This window comes from Calonectris borealis, chromosome 2, assembly GCF_964195595.1.
Source record: "Calonectris borealis chromosome 2, bCalBor7.hap1.2, whole genome shotgun sequence".
NCBI classification, from domain to species: domain Eukaryota; kingdom Metazoa; phylum Chordata; class Aves; order Procellariiformes; family Procellariidae; genus Calonectris; species Calonectris borealis.
The window spans coordinates 105,244,417-105,266,629 of record NC_134313.1 but is presented as its reverse complement, the minus strand read 5'-3'; the positions used below and the strand labels follow the sequence as shown (position 1 = coordinate 105,266,629).

Here is a 22,213-nt window from a genome sequence, read left to right as displayed (position 1 = left end):
TTGCAAACATTAGTAGGGTCAAACTTCTGCCCAGGATCCCTCAGTCAAGTCTGAAAACCAAATGTGTTAAGTCATTGCAGTTGCTTGGCACGCATTGCAGAGCAGGACTTTTCAAAGGCCATGCAAAAGTTTTTCAGGATGAACTCCTCAGCCCCAGCAGTTCAAACATGAGACTCTCAGCTCTGCAAAACCAGAGAATCCTTTTCCTTGTCATTAAGAAAAATGCCAGAAAGCACCTCATGATTCCTCTGCTCTAAACTGTGTTCCAGCGCAACAGTGAAACTACAAGCGTTACGAAACCACATAACCTCCTGACACCAGGCTCTGGGTCTGCTCTGTGGCTCAGGTCTCATCAACAGACTGTTCCACCTCAAGTTAATGCAGATGTACCAAATGCAAGCCTGGAACAGTTAAAGAAAATGATGAAGATGATACAAATTAATCTTTTCCTCTTTTTTTGCTTCCTCTACCTACTCCCTTCCTCCCGAGAGTCCAATTAAATTTATTTTCAGGTTGCTTTTTGAACACACTAAGTAAATTACAAAATTATAGGAACCTCTCAACTGTGGTGTGCGAGAAGGAGGCTCCCCACAGATGTGTGTGGTGCAAGGGAAAACAAACTGCACAGACAGATACATGCAGACAGTAATGCCTTTGTTAAGCTAAGAGGTAGAGCAATGCAGGACAACCTCCCCGACCTACTGATGCAGGCTGGATCTATCCACCAAGGATAGATGTGAAGGAGAAGGAAGATGTGAAAAGACAGACCAAAGACTAGGGCTGAAAACTGGTTCACGGGACACTTTGGGACTTCTGCTGAAGAATCCATCAGTAGAGGTGAGTCTTTGAGATTAAAGTCACTTGCATTTACTGCTGAAGGGCTGCTGCTTGCTTGCTGCCCAGCACTGATGCATTGAGCAGTCCATAAGAGCTGTGCCACAATGAAATACTTTACTTGGTGTTTCTCAAGTTACATGAGTCAAAGCTGTCAAGTCTGGAAGGCTGGGATTTGGCTCCAAGTTTTGCTGGCTGCGCTCCAATAAGTGGGTGCAGACCGATTTTACAGAAGTGGCCAGCAACCTCTAGCAGGAGAAAGGCAGGCCATTCCCACCCACACAGAGCCTCTGCTCCTACCCGTGGAAAGCTCCTCCACTTGTTGCTGGGCTGCAGAGGTCCAGTGTTGCATGGAGGTCTGGAGCACCTCGTCTGGAGGCTCCTGTCTCTGGTCACTGCTTTCTGAATGCCAACAGGTATAGAATGACCCAAGGCATTAGACAGAAAGAGGCCCCAGAAATTGTGCACGCACAGGCACATACACACACATGCATAACTATCTCCTCCATTTGGAGTTCATGGCTGGCTAGACTTGGTGACCTCAGGATAAAAATTTGTCTTGAGGAGGGATCTGAAGGTGGTTCAGGGTGACTGCTGCCTGGGCGCAAAGCCCAGTAAAAAACCCCTCTTATATCCTGGGATTGGCTTGGATGAACAGACAAGTCAGGGTTTAAGGCTGGTATCAGCGGTAGATCAGAGGAGGGAAAAGGCAGGGTAGTACGAGATCAGCTTGGGATAAGCATGGAGGGGCCAAAGCATGAGCTCCCAGCTCAGTGATGAGGGTCTTTCAGGAACGTTGGTGTGAAGGTCTGGAGTGGGGCAGGAGTAGGCAGGGGAAGGGCTGCCAGGCTCTTGGTTCACGGACCCAGCCACAACGCTGGGTCTGGTACAGCAGTCCCGTGGACTTCGATGATTCAGAAGTGGCGAGGAGGGGAACATCTTGCTGAGATGAAACATCCTGTCCTGCTAGGAGCATGGGAACGTGTTGCTTCTGAAGGTTGGCACTACTGGCCGGGAAATCTGGCAAAAAGTGGTTAATGAGGGCCTTGACATGAAGTCTGTCCTGACCCAGCCGTCTCCACGGCTACTGAAATGCCGTCCATAGGTTATCACAGTAAATGCTACCTGGGGTAGTTTTCTCTTAAGGGCTTTTTCTCCTCCCTTCACCCAGTTAAAAGTTCAATAGAAACCACAAACTCTCTTCAGAGGGCGAAGGCTCCGAACGCCCAAGACATTTGTCTGAAGCCAGCCTAGACGGACTGCTGTCAGAAACCCCTCCACCTTCCAATACCCGCGCTGATGAATTAGCCTGTCAGGTGGAGACTGCATCCCCAGTGGCAGACGTTGGGATGATGGTGTTCGACAATGACTGCACTGCAAATAAATCCTTTCCATGACAGTGATTTCTGTATCGTCTGGAAGATTTAAGACTAAGCCATTAAGGAAACTTTTATTTCCCATACTACTGAAACACAATTTTAGAAAATGGGCACGGCGTACTTTGAAAGAGGGGATTTTTTGGTTGGTTATTATGACTGGATGCGGGATTTTACTTATTTGTTAGCTTCCACCGCCCCCTTCTGGCTTGTGTAAAAATACCAGTTTTCACAAGAAACTTCCTGCAGTTCCCTTAGAAATAAAATAGTAAGGCAAAACCCCCCATATTTATTGATGTTGACTCTGACCTACTGGAACGCATCAGTCACTCAAAGAGAACCCGAGACCATTTTTGGAAATCGCGGATGCTGAATTAGAAGGGAAAGGATGCAGGTGCTGCTTCTGGTTGGGTTAAAAGGGTGGGTGGCGTGTGAAACTGTGCTGGCATGGAGAGTTGTACGGTTGTTCTCTCTCTCCGCCTTTGTCTCCCTAGCACTAGTTTAGAGCTGTTTCAATCATAATGCCGTGCTAAGAAACTTAGTTCTATTGATTAAGTTCCACGCTAATCACCTCTGACAGTGCGACCGTGCTTTCCATCGACAGGATTAACAACAAGCATTCAGACAGCTCACGCGCTGGAAGACAGGCAAAGCAAAGAACTGAGAGCCAGGCTCTGGCAGGGCAACTCATGGGGCAATGTAAAGGGGTAGAGCAGGAGGTGGGACCCGTTCAAACCAGTACCAAGCCAGAGTACCAAGCCAGAGCTTTGAGCAGGAGAGAAGCCCCTGTAGATGTATTTCCTGTACTTGGAAGTGCACATATTTGCATAAGATGGCAGTAATCAAGAGGATGAGAAGAAAATTGAGTGACGGGTATGGAATTACACCGAAGTTAACCCACTAACTTCTAGAGTGACCACTCCTGAATAGAGCAAAAAATCACGCTGTATTTTCCTGAAAAAAATTAACACACAAGTGAAGCAATCCCTAAGGTGAAGTGCCACTCAAACAAAAGTGGGATGATCAAGTCTCAGGTTAGAAGTGAAGTCCTTCTTTCACGCTTTGTGTAAATGACACCATCAAGCCCCCATATACCCCAGATTTTAAGTTAGCAGGCTTACCACCTTGATGAAAGTTCTGCCTCCTCGAAAGAAAAAGGTACCATTTCTTTCCTCCCAAGTCACTTCGGGGAGGTCCTAGGACCTTCCTCCTTACACACTGGCTTTAGCCCCATCTCACTATTCTTGTCATCTATCCTCACTTCCATCCATTCTCCATGATGGCAAAACCTTTTCCCTTGTCAGTCTCTTAATTAATGGGTAAAGGGGCTCTTTCCCTCTCTCTGAATAACCTGTATCTTCTTCTCCAGCACGCTGCTCAGGGCCCATAATGTGATGCCAATAACAATTATCTATTTGTTGCTCCTATACTCTTCTTTTTATTCCCTTCTGACTGATCATTTTGGTTGCCCAGCTTGAAATCTATCAAGAGACTAAAGGCTTGTAAGTGAGTACTTAGCATTTTTTGGAAACCAGGCTCCTACTCACAAAGCTAATATCTTAAAAACCGTAGCATTTAAAATCACCAGTCAGTTCTGGTGGAGACCCCCTCCAACTGGGAACAGAAATTGTTGTATGGGCAAAACCGTGGAAATTATTAGTCTTCCCCCTTCACCCGCCTGATGTCTCTCAAGTTCTTAGGTCCTGCCTTGAGTTTTGATATTCTCATTGAAATTTGCGTAATACGAAACTGATTAACTCTGCTGTATTCCAGACTCACAAGCAGCTCCCATTTTTTCTTTCTCTTAAGAAGAGATAAAGTTCCCACATTTTTTATGCCTTGGAAAAGTATCAAACCAGAAAAGGAGGGATGCAAAGTAAAAGAGCTGGGAGATGTCTGGGACTCAAAACAGGAATGGCAGGTAACAAGAAAGACTATAGAGAGGCCTTTGTTTTTCATGTTTTCCTTGGGTTGCTAGAGGGCTCTTTATCTGGTGTCTTCCCTCCAAAATTTCTCCTTTAGCTGAACTGGCAGCACATGTGCTGAATTCAGCTTGCCCAAAAGCAGCTCAGCCACAAGCAGCTGCTCAGTCACCCTCTTCACATGATCACTGGATGAGTCTGTCTCTTATGGAATTTGTGTCCCATCTTTAAAAATAAATATAACACAAATAAATGAAGTCTTGACTATAGTCACCAACCCTGACCCACACGCAGACGTGACTATGCTTGAGTCAACAGCTACAAGATCAGCAGGCTGCAGTTTCAAAGAGGCCCTAGACACCCAGGTTACTCAGCGGAGGAGAACACAAGCAGGAATGGTAGGAAGGTGCTGAGGAATGAAATGGGCGATGAAATGATCTACAAGATGGCTTGCAGGAAGACCAGCTCATGAGGGAGACCTCCTGATGTCCCAGGGTGGCTCCAGGTGGCTTGCTATGAGTGCAGGGTCTGGCTTCAACCTGCGACAAAGCAGCATGTTGTGCTTGGGGGATGTACCTCCATGCTGAGCATTGGGTATCACAGGACCCACAAACTTGGCTTAGGGCTCCTTCAAGATAACTGCAAGCAGCCTTCTGATTTTCCCCCCATGGACTGGGAGTCACTAGCTCCCTCTGCTAACCATGGCAGGCAGCAAAGGAGACGGGTACAGGGTAAAACAGAAAGAGCAGGAATTCAACACCTTCAAACAGTAAACCCTTTCCTGCCACGCCAGTGAACCAGAGGTGGAATCCGCGGAGAGCTGCACTGACCCCCACCATGGCACAGCCTGCATTTTCCACCCCACCGGGCAATGCAGTACGGCATGGGGGGGCGAGGGTAGTGGGAATGTTTTTGCTGGGTCTCAAGCAAAATTAAGTTTCCCCACATGCTTTCATTTTCTCCCCCAGCCTTTTGCCTCTGAAGGCGTTTCCTGGGGCTGACCAGAACATGCACAGTTCTGCAGTTTTAGACATCTCTGCTCCCGTGCCCTGAGGTAGCTGCCTCTAGGGCAGGCTTGCTTTTAGAACCCTTTCCCCAATTCTCCAGCAGCGAACTCCCATCACTCAGCGTGCTGGTACGTCTGAATTGGCAGAGTGAGTTACCTGCGTGTCAAGAAGAGAGACGCTCACACTGCTGAGTACTAGATCAGTGACTGGGGCTGGCTCTGCGTTACAGCTGAGCTATAACCTCGTCCTCCCACCTCACCTGCCATTTCCAAGTAATTGCTTTTGGACAGATGATAAGCTAGTAGCGTGGTTATGTGACTAGCAGCTTGGCGTTCTTCCCACTCCCCCCAAAAGAAATCTGCTTCAGGTTATACAGAGATAGCTTATTTTTCTCTGCCCTGCTTCCCTTCCAGCGCCACAAACCAGTTTACACAGAAGCTGATTGCTTCAACAACTGGAGAACTTCTCTGGCTAGCGACTACTTACACCTGTGTCTCTTGACATGCGAGTGGGCACAGCTGGACCAAAGCACAGAGGCACCTTTGCATGATCACTGTTTCAGGATAACGCGACAACACACGTGCAATGCAACAACAGGCAAACGTGCAGAGATCCTGCTTGATCTTACTGGCAGAGCCCATCCTGGTCAGGAAAAACCTCTTCTAATGCAAGCAGGGCCAGACTCGATAGCAGAGCTAGGCAGAAATGCATGGCATTTTGACTGTCTGAAATTGTTTCTTTCAGGCTTGTGTTCCTGAGATGGGTTGTTAGAAATGTGATTTCCCTCAATAGTTCCAGGCATTCAGGTGTGGGTCATCTTAAAAGGCTTATTTTCTAAAAATGTTATTGGATGTTTGTTTTTTTTTTTTTAAAGTAAGATTTCCATGTGGGGGTTTTTGCTCTGAAGTCTGCACACATTAAGGGCATCACAAACCTAAGTTACTGTGAGCAGCAGATTTCTTTCCCCCCCTCCTTTATTTCTAAGCTCCTATAACATATATAAGCTTAAAAAACTTCAAGATACTTATTTCTTAAATTTTGGCATCCTTCACTACAACATCCAATTCCTAACAAATGCACCAATATCCTCATGTGTTGCTTTCAACTCTCAACCCTCCATCTATTCCAATACCAAAAATAATGGAAAAGGGCTTAGCAGAATTACAACTACCTATGCACTGGTAGGAAGGTAATGTGAAAGCCTCCAGCTAGGATATTTTTAAAAATTAGATTTTTTTTTTTTTTTAGTAACTCGAAATATTGTACTATTTTCTCACAGTGAAGAAGTTTATGCCAAAACCTGAAAGGTACCTTTATCAAGGCAAACCCACTACAGCCAGAGGGTAGAAGTCTCAAAGCCAATAAATCTTGTTTTCTTTCAGCTCTTCCCTAGAACTTGATAGAATTGTACATGTTTGTCTGGTTGTTTGTTTGTTTGTTTTAAATTGCAGATTGCCTACAATTGCTTTAGTTGCATTTGGATAGGGATAAATATGTACTAGACCATGTCTGTGTCAACTATCTTGCTCATGACACTCAAATGGAAAAATTATCTCCTACAGCTAGGATAAACTCCGTTCAGCTGGGATCAAGATAAGCAACAGACTTATATTCAAAGGACTGTCATGAAAAAGTCAGTATCCCGATAAAGGGAGAAGGTACTCTGGGAACCAGAAGCTGTGGGAGGAAGTGCATATGTAGCTGTGTTCCTGCAGATGAGTTTGGAATTCAATGGCAAGAGAAGGCAGCAACCAGCGATTACATGCAGGGGAGACAACAGCTCATCTTCCTCTACTGAGCACATGTGGCATAGAGGTTTTCCCCAAGGGAGCATCTTGACTGAGAATTCCCAGATCTGTCCTTCAAATAGGCAATAGATGATTACAATAAATACAAAACATAAGTACATGCACTTACAAGACCCTTACAGGTCTGCTCATCCATTAACATCCCCCCAGCCTTCCAGCCCAAATGGCCAGGAATTCATTTTCACAGACTTTTGAAGTAGTTATCTATAATTTGCTTCCACACAGCATGTGTTTACTTTGCAAAATCAAATTCATGCTTAGAACCCTGAGCAAAACAGAGCAAAACACTGAGGGCCCATGGAAAAAACTAGATGTGTACATTATAGAGAAACAATGGAAAGTAATTCTACAAATAAGAATTACAATAGTTTATTTTGTGTACTGCTTGCTTAAAGCTACATGAACATTATAACCAAAGCCCTTTTTATTCTTACTACTTTTGTCAAAAGAAGAGGAAATAAACATGGTTTACTGCGAGAGGAATAAAGGCAGGGCCATAAATACTTACCATGCATCATAGTTACAGAAAACAGTATCTCCTCTTCTTGGAACAGAGGATGATTCTTATAGCTTAGTAATGCAAAAAGGCTAAGTATTCCTCAAACCTGCTTTTTTTCTGAGCAATTTAGAGGTTTACCATTGCCAATTATGATCTCAAGTTGAAAGTATGGTGGAGGACAGGAGGAGACTACAGTAAGGAGAAATCTCGGCTGCAGTTTTGCTAAAACCTGGTCAGGAATGGAAGAATAAAGTAGAATTTGTCAACTCAGCTGTGGAGCGCTCTCTCATTGTTCTGTTCAAGGCATCCAGTTTTCACAACCTCTGCTGTAAAACATTTTGATCAAAACTCTGGTTTTGGTCAATGAAATAGCGAATAGGTCTTTCAGTGCAATTCCCTATTTGAGAAGGATTTTGTTAGCAATTGGCTGAGCAAATTCCCACTCACAGTAACAGCTGTGAACCCTGCTGAGGGCATCTGTTGGGTAGTTAATACTTGTTGGGAAGTATCTCGCTTTAAGTGTGTTCTGTTTACAAAAAGAATTCCTACGCTTTTTAACACAGTGTTAAAGATATTGCACCTTCTGTTTGTTTACATATAATGTTTGATCCATGCTGTATTTGTTCACTTGTACTGATTTTCCTCCCTACAGGAGGGCTAACATATTGAAGGGCTTTTTTGATTGCCTTCAAGTTTCAATTAAGTTATAATAATAACAGCCTAGATACAAAAAGGTTATTAAATGAAGTGTTATAAGAGACTGCTGGCCCAATTCTTTCCTTTCTAGCCAACAAAAATAAGGAGAAAGTCCATGGAAGCTAAAATTCAAATGGATGTCAGAGTAAGCAGGACCTACAAGAATAGCTTCTGCACCAGTAGTGAGAGCAGAACAACCCCCTCTCCTCCTGTAGCTATCACTTTTTAAGGAGCACTGTCTGCCCAAACTCCACTGTCTACTCCACATACTCCACACTAAATTCCTTTGCCCTGCAGGGGCTGTTGGAACCACATTAATACTTGTGAAGGGACAGGTGAAGGGATGCAAGTGTGAAACACATGCAAGCCTCTACCAAGTTTTCTCCCCAATGTAAAACCCAGGGATACAGAGCTCTGCAAAAGTGGGAAAAGAGGTCACGACAGAGCATCTTTGTTAATAGCGCATCTCCAAAGCCTCTAAGGAAGTCTATACTGTCATTTAAACAGTAAGCCCTTCCCCAGGTCTGACTCACCATCATTCATGTGGTAAATATGCAAACAAAGGTGGTTCAGGTGCAAACAGCCCCAACCTCCAGCGATAAGGAACCCTCCAGTGTACCCTATATGAGCAAGGCAGAGGTGCACGTCAGTGTAGGGGTGATGATCCCAGGAATGCACTGCCTAGCTCACCAGCAGATCTGAGGCCAGTTCTTCCTCAAAGTAATCTGAATGCCTTGAGACAGCAATAAGGTTGCAGAAGAGTATGGAGACTATACAGCTTAGGCCTACTCTCTAACATGCACAAATAGGCATAAGTAAGAGCAGTATGTAGGGAAATCATCTCCTCTGCCTACAGAAGTTGACCCCCATGACTAACAGCTGTTTAACTACCTACGTGAATATTAAAATTCTTGCTTAAATACCTGCAGAACTGGTGTCCAGTCTGAAAAGGTTGCCGACTGCAGAGTTCCCTTGTGCAGACATGTTTTAAAAGGAGACTGAAAAATGTTTAGGCCCGCACTCTCTTGTGGATACATGGTAGGAGGACATTTATAATACAGGTTGGCTCAAGTGGATGCTGCTCATCAAGAAAATACACGCTTCCTGTGTACGTACAAAAGCAATGGCACATTTTTGGACAACCACTCAAATTTTAGGAAGAAAACAGGAGATACCACACAGCTGAATTCTGATGGTCTGTGTCAGCAAGCTCAGTTTGAAATTAAAAACACTGTTGTAAACACTCACATTCATGGAAGAGTGCTACAGATTTAATGTTAAATATGCAAGGATTTAATTTTGGCTTCCATTTGCAAATTAATACCTTGTGTAGTAAAATGTTTTCCAGCAGTTACATGAACACAGAAGTTTAGAATAGCAGCAGAAGAAACCAGTGTAATAATTACCAGAACTCCTTTTTTGCAGGATCTCTCCTTTTCCCTGTGTTCTTCCATCAAACTACATAGGAAATCTAGCAGATGTTTAGCTTGTATGCTTATTAAACATGGTCCAAATAGGTCAGTATTGTTACGTATGTTACTTTGGTGAAGACATATTGCCTGTTCACATCTTGCTCCTCCATCCTATCCCAATTCTGAAATTGTTTTCCAAATATGTTTTCAAAGAGACATGATTACCATTTCAGAAATACGTATCTGACATAGCAGCTCACAAAAGTAAATATTTATTTAATACCAAATAAAACTAAGCTCCTTCTGGGTGTAACTTGCACATCCAAGGCCTAAACCTGTGTTTATGTAAGCTGAGCTGGTGCTCCAGACTTATTCTTGACGTATACTGACGTGAAATGACAATAGAATGAGATTCTTACAATATAATTTATTCACCTGCACACCAGACATGTTACCATTCTAGTCTGTTTTAAGAGCCAGGGATTGTGATGGTACTTAGCTTACTTTGTGCTGAAATCCACAATACATTAAAGCTTTCTACGCGAAGATGTCATATTACAATACTTAAAATCTGTATTGATATTGTTACCTGTAAACCACTGTGATTTGGTAGCGCTACCCCTTTACAGGGCTGAGTGAGATGAATGAATAGAAAGCAGACTTTCCTGTTACTCATAGTTTTGAAGTGACTGAAACTCAAAAGCAAGGTAAGTCACCTGAATCAGACTTCCGCAGTCTTCAAAATAAAGTTCTAGCTGAAACTAGACCTTTGCTGTATACTGAAAACATTGTAAGAAAGCAGGCACTCTAGAGAATTGACTCCACTTTTGAAAGGCTTGTATCTGTGTGTAGGATCTATACATTTGCCATCCCACTAACCTCACAGTCTTAATGCTGAGGATTAATATACGTACACTATAAATTCTGTACACATGGATACGATTGTATCTCATACAGCTGTATTACAGTAACACCATCACTTTCATACTGCTAGTTTAATTTCTGATTTTTTCTCATTTTCTGCCCAATGTCAAAGATGTGATGTATAGATGAAGGATGACCAACTCTAAGCTTTTGCTTATCTACTGCATGTTATGCATATGGTTGCAAGCTCACGATGTATAAGACAAAAAGGTCTGATGAAAACATCATCAACGTTTCAGAACAACTGCACACTGATGACTTTTCTTAATTGATTCCAAGTAATTACCACTTATTGGGGAAAAATAGAAAATTAAAGCAAATCAGCAACAAAAATATCACAGAACTAAACTGAAAATATAAACCAAGAGTATCTTGCCAAAACCACATGAAATGAAGACAGGCTTCTGCTAGTATGCAAGAACAGTGACATCTTGTGGGGGTTTTACAGAAGTGAGTTTACAGAGGGACAGAGCAAACTAGTCTCCAATGTTGTGTAATTAAAAGAAACACTACTTCAGTAGTTCATTTAATACATATACCATTAATAATATTTAATAGAAATTAGGCTTTATTGCTTTTATAATGAGGAATGAAAATTTAAAAAAAAAAAAAACAACAAAACCCAAAACCAAAACCAAACAGATAAATAGCTAGTAAGAAAAACTTTCAACACAAAAATTAATGCAGTGGAGTAGAGTCCAAATAGCTCTGCAGCAGTTTCCTCTGCTCTCCCAGGAAGTAGTTATATTTATCACTTAGATGTTACTCATCCAATATAATAATGGCATAAGGGCAAACTTATAAGAGACTAAACAAGGAATTATGTTGTAAAGGCATACAGTCAAACATAAAAATGACATCCATATTAAGTGTTTTTTAAAAACACACACATAAATATTTAATAAATAAAGCATGGATAATTTTGCTGTTCCTTTCCACTGGTTAATAGACTATGCCAAATTCGTTATACGTACTTCTTGAGAAAGCAAAGTTATATCACAATGGAAAACTAAAATAATATATCCTACTTTCCAATACAGTATGCAAGATTTGGACCTTTCAGATTGTATCAGAGTATATGAGTCTCTGGAACAAATCTTCAACCACTCTAAAGTGTCATAAACTCAGCCAAGATACTCAATTCTGACAGTTTACAACAAGCAAAAATGTCTTGTGTTTTTTTTTTTAAAACAAGTTTGCACCCAAACTAACTTATAAAAACATAACATTTACAACTTGGAAGATGACAGATTTTCCTACCATAATGTTCATGTGTTCGTCTTACTTTCTTTTACCTGAGTAACCTAAGTAAACAGATTACAAGGCAATTTAAACATATTAGCTAATACAAGGTTTACTGGACTTCTCATATATAGAAATGTACTTTGACACTATTTGCAGTTTTACAAATACAAAATGAATAAGAATTTTAAAACATATTTACTGAGCAGCCATGTCTTTGATACCTGTACAGATCAATAGGTGCAGTGGAATTATGTACAGAATTTATCATTTAATTTTTAAACAGCTTTTGTGCAACCTGGCCGTAATGTGCATTTAAAGAACTGCTGTCAACATCACAGATCTGTAATATTTACTGGTGCCAGAAATGTAATATTTACTGGAAAGTACAGAATAGGACAACAGCTCCTAAAATAATACTGTGCTATGCAGACATCTGTACATAATTCAAATAGTGCATATTACTCAATGTCTGATGAGGAATAATAGTTAGCTGCTAATACAGACACGGGCATTTACAGGTATTAGGTTTGTTATAGTAAGTATGGACAAATGAACTTTTCCATATATAAACATTAAAGGAAAGGACTTGAATTAGGAAGTTATGTAATAATTAAAGAAGCGAAGTTATGTAATAAATAACGAAACTTTCAATTCAACTTGCAGAAGATTAGTACAGTAGGAAAAAATCCTTTACAGTAGCAATGAACCATTCAGAAGCATTGTCAAATTAAAGGTAATTAAGTTTTATTTTATAATCATAGCAAATGAAAGTAAAAAAATCAACATGAAGAAAATTTAGTTTATCTCTGATAGTCTTGTTAGTATACTTCTGTGTTATTGTACCTGTCAGATGTTTCCTCCTCTTTTTGTGCTCTATTCACTCTATCGCTTTTGGTTTTTTTTTTTTTTTTTTTTAATTTCTTTAGTCCAACATAAATCCATTGACACTAAAGCACAGTGAATGTGCAATTTGCCGACCGGTGTGAGTGAAAAACCATAGGAATGTAATAACTTTTACGAGGTAAGCTTGGAGTAACTTGGAGGAGAAAATTTGCGCTTCAAGTACTTGAGAATGTAAAGTGGAAGACAGCTTACAACAGTGATTGCTGACACTTTCCACAGGAAGGTCACAGTTGTGATAAAGGCAACATCTGCAGAAACAAAAAGGGAAAATAAGTAATGCGAGCTGATAACACGGAAACTGGAACTTCCACAGTGCAAAGTCAAGAAAACACTCTTAACTGTTTGCTTATGCTATTGTTCAAGACCATGCAAAATTTAAAAAAAAAAAAAAAAAAAAAGGGCAACAAAACAACAGAAAGAGAAAGTTAACCTCAACATTTTGTTTTTGTCAGCTATTCCCTTTAGACAGGAACTTAAGAGTTCCTTTATGGTCCTTACACTTTTTGCAGCACAAAATAATTTTAGGGGGAACAGAATCTCAGTTTAAAAGCAAGGCCTTTCTCATAATAAAAAGGTAAGCCAGCTTATTTGTCTCCTAGTAAGAACAATTTTTACCCACTATGATACAAGTTCCCAACCAGAAATACTGCTGCCATTTTGGATCCTTTATTCCATATTCAGATTATTTTTCTCTATAACAGTCACAACAACTAGACTGAATGATTCTTAAAACCTTACAGATTAAATTAGAGCCCAAAAATTTAAAGGGAAAACAATGTAGTGATATTGCCACAGTGAAAAGCTATTTTTTTGTGACAAACATTAACAAGAACGGTGACACCCTACGATTGCTACTGAAAAATTTTTTTACCATATTTGCAATGGTCAGGTCGTACTTAATCATCATGGAAAGATCCCAAACCCAGGAACCAGAAGAATTGTGGGGTTTTTTTGCTTTTTTCCATTATTTACAAGTGTGTATATTAAATAATTTACTACTCTTTAATGAATTTTTAAAGACTTAAAAAAACTTCAAGAAAGTTAAACTTCACCTACCTAAGAAAGCTCCAAAAGACACTCTGCCTATACCTGTTTCACAAAGAGGGAGAATGAAAATGAAAGGACAGATTTACAGAAAATATGAAAGTTATGTGAAAAAAACCCAAACAGGTTAGCTACACAAAAAAGAAATGAAAAAGATATTAGTAGCATTAACTGGAATATTATTGCCTTTCACATGACAATCAGAATATTTTAAACTGCAATTAAACCAAAACGTTTCAAAAATATAGAGATTTTGTATTTGGTCATGTTTTAAGGTTGTAAGTAGGTAGGCAGTTTTCTTACATTTCACTTCAAGGTATAATTTACTGCATAAACAACTTGATAGAACTGTTTTAATGTGAATGAAAATTCACTTCAGAAAATGCAGTAAAGAAATGCTTTACTGCTCCAACTTTACTCATTAAAAATACTTTGTATATTAGATTTCAATGCATAAACTTGTTATACAGTTTTAGCCTAAGCCTACTTAGACATACCAAAAGCCTATGTAACACATCATAGAGACATGCCTAATAAGGCCATTATGTGCAATTAATTCTGAAACCTGAAAACTGATTTACTTCCATAAGTCAGAGCTGTACAGCAGTATCAAATATTTTTGTCTTTCTAATTTGAGTGCCCTGTCATACTTACGATATAATTTCTTTGGGAGGAGATGATGCTTATAAGTAACATCATTGAAAGGAACAGTTTATTTGCCAATGAAGTCAAGCACTACTGGACTGGATTGTTTTCCCTGATACATGGAAGTTGTTCTGCACCTTGAACTGTAAACCGTATACTACATTACATGCACAAAAAAAGGCTCCCTCCCCCCAGTTATAATGTGACATTAAATAAGAGTAAAGCATTAACCAGAAGCGAGACTGAAATGCATTTTCTCAGATTAACTGATTAATAACACACAGTAAAATACATCTTTACAAAAGCCCATAAAATTGCAGCCTTTTCAGTACCCTTAATGATGAAAAATACAGAAGTTAGGTTCCCAGGCTGCAAGAAGCAATGCAACCATTTACTTGCTCAGTTGCTTGGACCTGTCCAGCAAATACATGAGGATAATAAAGCACTCCCCTTTACAGAAAGGTTTGCAAGAAACAATGTCCCTGCAGTTTTCACACATCTGTGAACACCACCTAAAGGTGTTTCTCACTGAACAACACCTACAAAGGATGGAAGGACTGGCTGTCACCAATACTGAAGACTTACAAAGGTGAAGCAGCACGTTCTGCTTTATGAAGTTCCTGGAAGTCTGGACTAAAGAGCCAGTACCTGTATCTGTTCTTCCTTTTTCCTTTCACTTGTAATCTGGCTGTGGAGATTCAGGAATCAACCCAATAATCTCTATTAAAGAGTCTGTGCATCAGTGTCAGAGGAAAGAAGAAGGTACTCTGGCAAACCTCAAATAATGTACAATACAAGTACCATGCCCAGTAGGGGTGTTTCTTCATTAAAATTTGAATCCTGAGAAATCTGGGAAGTAACAGAACACCTGAGACAGGCAGTGAAGCATTCACTGATTAAAAAAAAAATTATATAATGTAAATACACTACACTAGTGTTGAACACTTGGGACATGAGAGAGTGAAAGCAGAACTATGAGACTCCTAGAAACTACCATGTAACATTTAATTCTGCTATGAGAAGTGGCAACTGAAGAAGGACAACTCCTTACTCATCAGCTCCTGGAAAACAGAGAGAGAAGGAGCTGGATTCTACTCCTTGTGAGGTATGATCAAAATTTTTATATATATATTTCTGTAGAAGTTACATTTGTAAAATCACACTGAGATAGTTGTTTTTACTGAAGGATAATTTGATATAAAAAGAAATATGTATTATTTTGACTGCTAAGATTTGCAGTTAAAATGTGTTCTTTCATCTTGTGAACTATGAACAACCAGAACCTTAAGATGCAGTATGGCATATGCAATTTAAAGCAAAGCAAGTTTAATAAAAGCTTATGAAACTTATACTTATGAAACAATGATTCTTATATAAAGTATCTATCCTAATAGCCTTCTGCCTCACTCTCTAGCAATACTTCACCTCTTTTAAGCTTGTGGGTTAGATCTAATGAGGTCCACTTGGTCTGGCATACAAAATAATTCACCAACTCAGTGAAAGATCCTGATTTTTTAAAATCATATCCATTTCAATAGTGCAAATCTCAAAGCCAGTTTAAGGTATGCAGTTTGGACTATCAAGATTAGATAAAGGATGGGAAAAGCATGCGTGCTTTGAGTAAAGTTTATCATCTAGATAAATCATACTAACAAGAATAAAGATTGTCAAACTCTAGGAGTAAAGGATAAGAGAATATTTTAACCCAACATTAGTTAAGCCTAATTTCAACTCAGTCATATTTCTCATGGAGAAAGCTGTATTTCACAAAGCATAACATCACCTATTCTTCATTAAAAAAAAAGAGAAAAAATATTTAAAATATAAAGCACAGTTCTTTGCTAAAATACTTTTCCTATTACTCACCAAAGTATTCATTTAGAAATGCAAGAGAGGCCACATAGCAGCCAAGACTGAGGAATTCAGCCACCACCATTAACCAGTGCCATGTTCGTATGGTCAGTGCAACCATCAAGAGCTCAGTCAAGATAAGGGCAGTGAAGGAAATGGCAACGACATGTACAAATTCAGATTCAAAAAGCAGCAGGGCTCCATACATCAGAATACCACCTAGGAAAGGCACACAAAGTTAACAATACACTGAGCAATGAAATTTCAGTGTACCAGTTTTTACAACTGCACGCTGAACATTTGATTGCTTATTATGAAAACTTGCCCAGTAATTTTTTTTTATAAGGCAAAACCATTGATCTTTCTAAAAGAACAGAAATGATATTTACATGATATTTACTGTACTTTGTGCATGTGAAATAAAACAACCAAAGTAAAGCTGTAAATACTAGAATTATAGAATAGTTTGGATTGGAAGGGACCTTTAAAGGTCATCTAGTCCAATCCCCCTGCCGTGGGCAGGGACATCTTCAACTAGATCAGGTTGCTCAGAGCCCCGTCCAACCTGACCTTGAATGTTTCCAGGATGGGGCATCTACCACCTCTCTGGGCAACCTGGTCCAATGTTTCACCACCGTCATTGTAAAAAATTTCTTCCATATAGCTAGTCTGAATCTACCCTCTTTTAGTTTAAAACCATTACCCCTTGCTCTGTCGCAACAGGCCCTGCTAAAAAGTTTGTCGCCATCTTTCTTATAAACCCCCTTTAAGTACTGAAAGGTACTTAAGTAAAGAAATAAAACTCTTAGAAAATTAAACACCTTTTAGTGCAATATATTCAATGAACTGTTAATTAACCTCATTTTGTCAAGTGCTACAAATAAATGATATTGCTGAAAGTGTAATTACTTTTAACTGATTACATAACTCAGATTTCTTCAACAGTACTTGTGTCATTCCGTGAAAGAAAACTACTGTGTAAATATATGCAATGTGATAAGCACTCATTAATTTTTTTCAAGATTAGCATTTAATTAAAAACATGTCCTTTTTAGGCGACACGCATCAATAAAAATACCAACCCATGCCATGTTTTGAATAGGCCTGGCACACTATAGGAATATCGATTTACAAGATAAACAGAAAGCAATATATGTAACTGCTGATGAAATGTTAAGCTTTGGGAATTCAACCTGCAGCTGAAAAGCAATATTGCTAATAGCAGACACAAAATTCTCAGTTCAGTAAAATTAGGACTCTCTCCTACCTTGGTAAATACTGATTAAAACCCAGATGAGGAAGGTCTTAAATGACAAAGATCTTCCCTAAGGGAAACAAGTGAGAGGACAGTTAAACACAACTTTAAAAAAAAAAAAAAATCTACTTAGTTCATATATTTTTGATAGTTAATCACTAGAGAGACATTTTACAAGTAAAATAAGCAGTCTTTGAAGTGATACAGGCTAAAAAGCTTCCACTTGTTTTTATGATTTTTCATTGCAAACTTATATAGAAATCAAAGTCTAAATTTGGGGGTAGGACAGTTAAGGCCTTAAACAGCAAAGATACTTTACCTTGCAATGCTCTGGCTGGTTTTCAGAGGGATAATTACAGTAAAATGAGTTTATTTTTTATTTAAAATGTTTTTATGTCTGTTTTTTAAAATGTAGTCTTCAAGAAAAATAGCATTGTGTACATACTGACCTAAACGTCAAGCAAAACTGTCACTACTAAATGTCACTTCTAAATGTTGGATAAACTGTCTCTTTGCATTCATAGACTAAACAGATGACTACTGTAAGTTTTCAGCAAGTAACTGTTACCAGATACATTTTAAATCTTCTCGTGATTGTGAATGTTATAAATTGAAACATATGCATAAATCAAAGAATAAATGCTGTACATGTGCATATGACATATTTCAATATGTTAGAATTGCAGAGTTGAAAGGATATGCATTTAAAAGGATAAAACGGCCAACAAAGCAGCCATTTTGGCACAAAAGTAGTGATCACTCTGGAACAGGGAATAATTAGCACTTTATAAAGAAATGTGCTTCACTGCTGTAGAAAGTGATGAATTAACTCTTTCTATTACTTCAGTAGAGGCTAAAACATTTTCTTGGATAGACAGAGTACATGGCAAGGTACTAAAGACATTTTCATAATTCTGTATATAGTCTAGAATGTTGGTGACAGACTGAACATATGGGAAAAAATTCTTGTACAAGCACAAAGAAACATTAAATTTTTTTTCTCCTCCGAGAGCCTACTCATTTTCCTTTGAGTACTGGACACTGCTTCCACCTTCAACCATAGCTCCCAATCAGCGAGATTTGTGAAATAAGAATGAGCTTGAGTTTTGGTTCACCTTTATGGAACTAGAAGGGGTAAGTCACTCCTGAGCCTCTAAGGAATGCTCCACAACAGGCTGTGAATCATTTTCAGATGAAAGCAGAGAGCCTTCTAACTTGTACTTCCTTTCAAATTTTCATCAGCTTTTCTAGCTATAACTCTGTAGGAGCCACAGTGACAGTAATACTGAATCAGTGTGTCCTCCACGGTATGGGGCCACACCCGTCTTTCTGAACCTTGCTAATTTTCTCCTCTTCTTGCACCGGAGCAAGAGACTGTCAATGACTTCTGCCAATATATCTTATTCTTTTAAAAATCTAAAAAGCATTTTCATCACTAGCATATCCCAGAAAAGAAACCAATTCCTAGGAATAAAATTATAGTCCATGTCAACACATGTTTGAATAACACTAGCTGAATAGCATTGGTAGAGATTTGCATTTAGAGTCCATAATTTGAAAAATTATGTGCAGAAATACGTAGGCTTCATAGTGTCATGACTAAGCAGCATAATCATAAATTGTGGTAATAAACACTCACAATAGGATTACCTTGTAATAGCGAGGTCAAATGTAGCACATAAATAACTTTTTGTACTACTCATCCATAATCATTCACTGATCATCATCTGCCCCACACAATGGACTGAACTGTACTCTCCAGTTTCTCCACATTCTCTTTTTTTTGTTTTTCTTCTGAAGAGAATTATTTGGGTTCTACTTATTTAATCTTCATAGAGGTGCAACATAAGCTGGAAAAGCCAGTGATTCAGCATCTCCAAGAACTGTCATTTAAGCCCAAACAAAAAACTTAGCCTGTATTCAACAACCCATCCTGGGCAGTTTCCAAGTACAGGTTAACTTCTATCTTTGGAAATAAGATGCTTCCAAGTTCCATCAACAGGTTTCCACAGTCAAGCTTACAACTGCCTTTAGCAGGTGTAAGGCCATGCTTTTTTGAGATTAACCATAGGGTGAAATCTCACAAAGAAACTTTAAAGATTCTGAAGAGAAGAAAGAGAGAATCAAGATCTCCAAAAGATGAGAAAAAATTCTCCCAGACTAACATAGCTAATAGCTAATTTAGTACAATTAAAAAGACAAAGGCTCTGAAAAGTTTGAACCCTCTTTGACTACTGTCTGCTTTTAGAGTTGAAAGGATATGCACTTCTAGACACATCTTCAAAGAATCTACTATTCCTAAAAAGACTATCTGCTTCTGCCTTGGATCATAACTTTTCTAGCTGACAGTTTAAGATGGAGCAGAAGTACTTTTCACAAAACTTATGAAAACAGAATCTTGAGATTTGTTTCACTTTTGAGGGTAAAGAAATTATACACTTTCATTGTTTGCAGGTATGTGCAAACACACAAAAAGCAGTATCTACAGATGATTCAGTTACGATATATCAATTATCCATATCTGTTATTTAAAGAAAGTCAGCTTTTGGAGAGGTCAGTAGTAATTTGTAAGTTGGGGGGAAAAAAAAAATCTATAATTTAATCTACCAGTTAAAAAGGAGAAAGGAGCTGTGAAAAAGTAAGCATAAATAACTCTAGATCAGAGATCCTGGGGCCAGACTGAAAGCAACTTTTACATCAACACACCTTCATGTTTGAATCATTTCAGTCCAACCATTGGTGACTTAACAAATGCATTATTAAAACTGAGTGGAACATTTGCTACCATGGATTATTTTTATAGTACAAAAGTCAGCATTACATTAGTTGTGCATCTGTCTTATATGGAATACCTTAAGAAAATGATTGTAAGAATTCCCAGTTTTGCACACCAGAGATTTCAGCATTTGTTCATATCTGAGCACTGAGGACATCATACCTTTGTGAGATCCTTATAAAGTTCTGGATATAGCAATGCCATTTCTGGCTTCACATCCTGATCCAATACTAGAGAGAAGACTGGAAACATAGTGTATATGGTTGCATACCTAGGTGAAAGGAAAGCACATAAATTGACACTTTTGTATGATATGATTTTAAACTGATCTACTGAGTTCAATTATTCTTTTTATGTAAGTGGAATTAAACTGGTTCTTCTATCCAGTACTGAGACAGCTTACCAATACAGCTTTACACGTGCAACCTGCTCTTGTGTTTCTAAAAGCTGCCAGTCATGAGAAGTTACAGAACTTTTATACATTCAAAAAGAGCAAATACATTTATTTCTTCTATATATATCACCCAAGCTTATCGCCTGTTACCATACTCCCTGTACACTTGCACTTTAGACAACCAGTTCAAAGACCTGACATATAAATTCATCCACAGATGATGGCATTAAAACTGAAGAAAAAACAAGCACTATATTCCGGACATCATAGTATAGGTAGGTGGATGAACAAAAGTCTTAACAGCTCTGTAAGTGGCTTTGGATTTTAGCATGCACATGCCAGATGTATACTTTAGTATGTACTTTCCTAGAACTTAGCAGAACTATTTACAAACATTTTGGAGAGGTCTACTGCTTGCCTCTGCAGAGACTGGTGTAATCAGACCTTGATTTGACTATGATTTAAGTTACTATTGATTTAAGTTGTTATTGTTCACAAGAAGTATAAAAAGAAGGTCTTAGGACAGAAGGGGCAGAGAGCAGGGCCAAACACGGATATATGCATATCCCTCAGCTGTATGACTTGGGGAATCATATTACTAAAGCAGCTTCTGCAACAAGAGCAGGGTGCTCCTAATCCTGTATACATTCACCTGAACAGAAATCTATGTGGCAGACTTGGGTAGTGCACTCTCAGAGGAAATTTCATAGTCGGTAGTTTCAGCTCCATTTTTAACAGAAAAATCTGTGATTCTCACTGAGGCTTGTATGGCAATCTGTGTAACAGCTGAAACTGGTCTGGGAGATTTCCTCTATTGTTTTCACCCTGTATGTGAAAAAGGTGATACGGTATCTTCTTCTAAGGCTATGCAGGTCCCTCTCTTCAGAGAGCTGATAATAAGGCTTCCCCCCTCATATAGTGCACATTCAACCTAGTTTGACTTTTCTTTGCAGACTAATTCCAGGTTTTGGTAGCATACCAATGATAAATGTATGAAAAATGTGGCAGACACCAACTACATGATGTTATTTAATAAGTTAATTTGCTATATTTATTACCAGGTATTGTAACTGTTGGTTTTGACTTACCCTACCATTAGGAATCCTTGGTACAAGGGAACAGATGCAAAATAGAAGACTGATGAAAATACAGCCTACAAAAAGCAGATGATTATATATATTTAGTATAATTCTATATACAAAACATTACAATAAAGAAAAAAATAACAATACTGGTTGATTAAGATTTTGTGGCATTTCAAAGACAGACATAGTGTTTTTAACTATTTAGAAAACGAAGTTTTAAATACCTGCATAGTTGAAATAATAAGGCCTCGGTGCATGACAAATTGACCAAGTGCTGCTGATCTTTTGTAACTGTTTCGACCATGTACCATCAGCAGCCTACCTATGTGTTTAAACTGTGTGATAGAAAAATCAGCTGCTAGGGAAGCTTGTTTTCCCTCCTAGAATAAAACAAAAATATTCCAAATACAAAACCCAGTGTAAAAGATGTGTTTCAAATTTCAAAATTCTAAGTGATAATTAATTTTAAAAGTCAAGTTTGCTCCTGCTTCAGAAATCAACCCTGCAACGAGACACAAAGGACAATTTTTTGTGCAT

General features: G+C 38.9%; 1 protein-coding gene across 8 annotated transcripts in view; it reads right to left on the bottom strand.

Moving 5' to 3' along the window:
* Positions 1-11,028: 11,028 nt before the first annotated feature.
* Positions 11,029-22,213, bottom strand: part of ATP9B (ATPase phospholipid transporting 9B (putative)) — a 173,382-nt gene continuing 162,197 nt past the window's right edge. For 5 of the 8 annotated variants that reach the window (XM_075142839.1, XM_075142841.1, XM_075142842.1 and 2 more), the window contains 7 exons: positions 21,901-22,056; positions 21,680-21,744; positions 20,360-20,468; positions 17,434-17,491; positions 16,182-16,385; positions 13,683-13,715; positions 11,029-12,874 (listed from right to left, as the gene is read on the bottom strand). In XM_075142839.1, the coding sequence (XP_074998940.1) occupies positions 12,738-12,874; positions 13,683-13,715; positions 16,182-16,385; positions 17,434-17,491; positions 20,360-20,468; positions 21,680-21,744; positions 21,901-22,056 (762 nt within the window). In that variant the 3' untranslated portion in view covers positions 11,029-12,737. Of the gene's footprint in view, positions 12,875-13,682; positions 13,716-16,181; positions 16,386-17,433; positions 17,492-20,359; positions 20,469-21,244; positions 21,417-21,679; positions 21,745-21,900; positions 22,057-22,213 lie in introns of those variants that run through there. The other 3 variants (XM_075142840.1, XM_075142844.1, XM_075142845.1) reach the window with 3 other exon arrangements.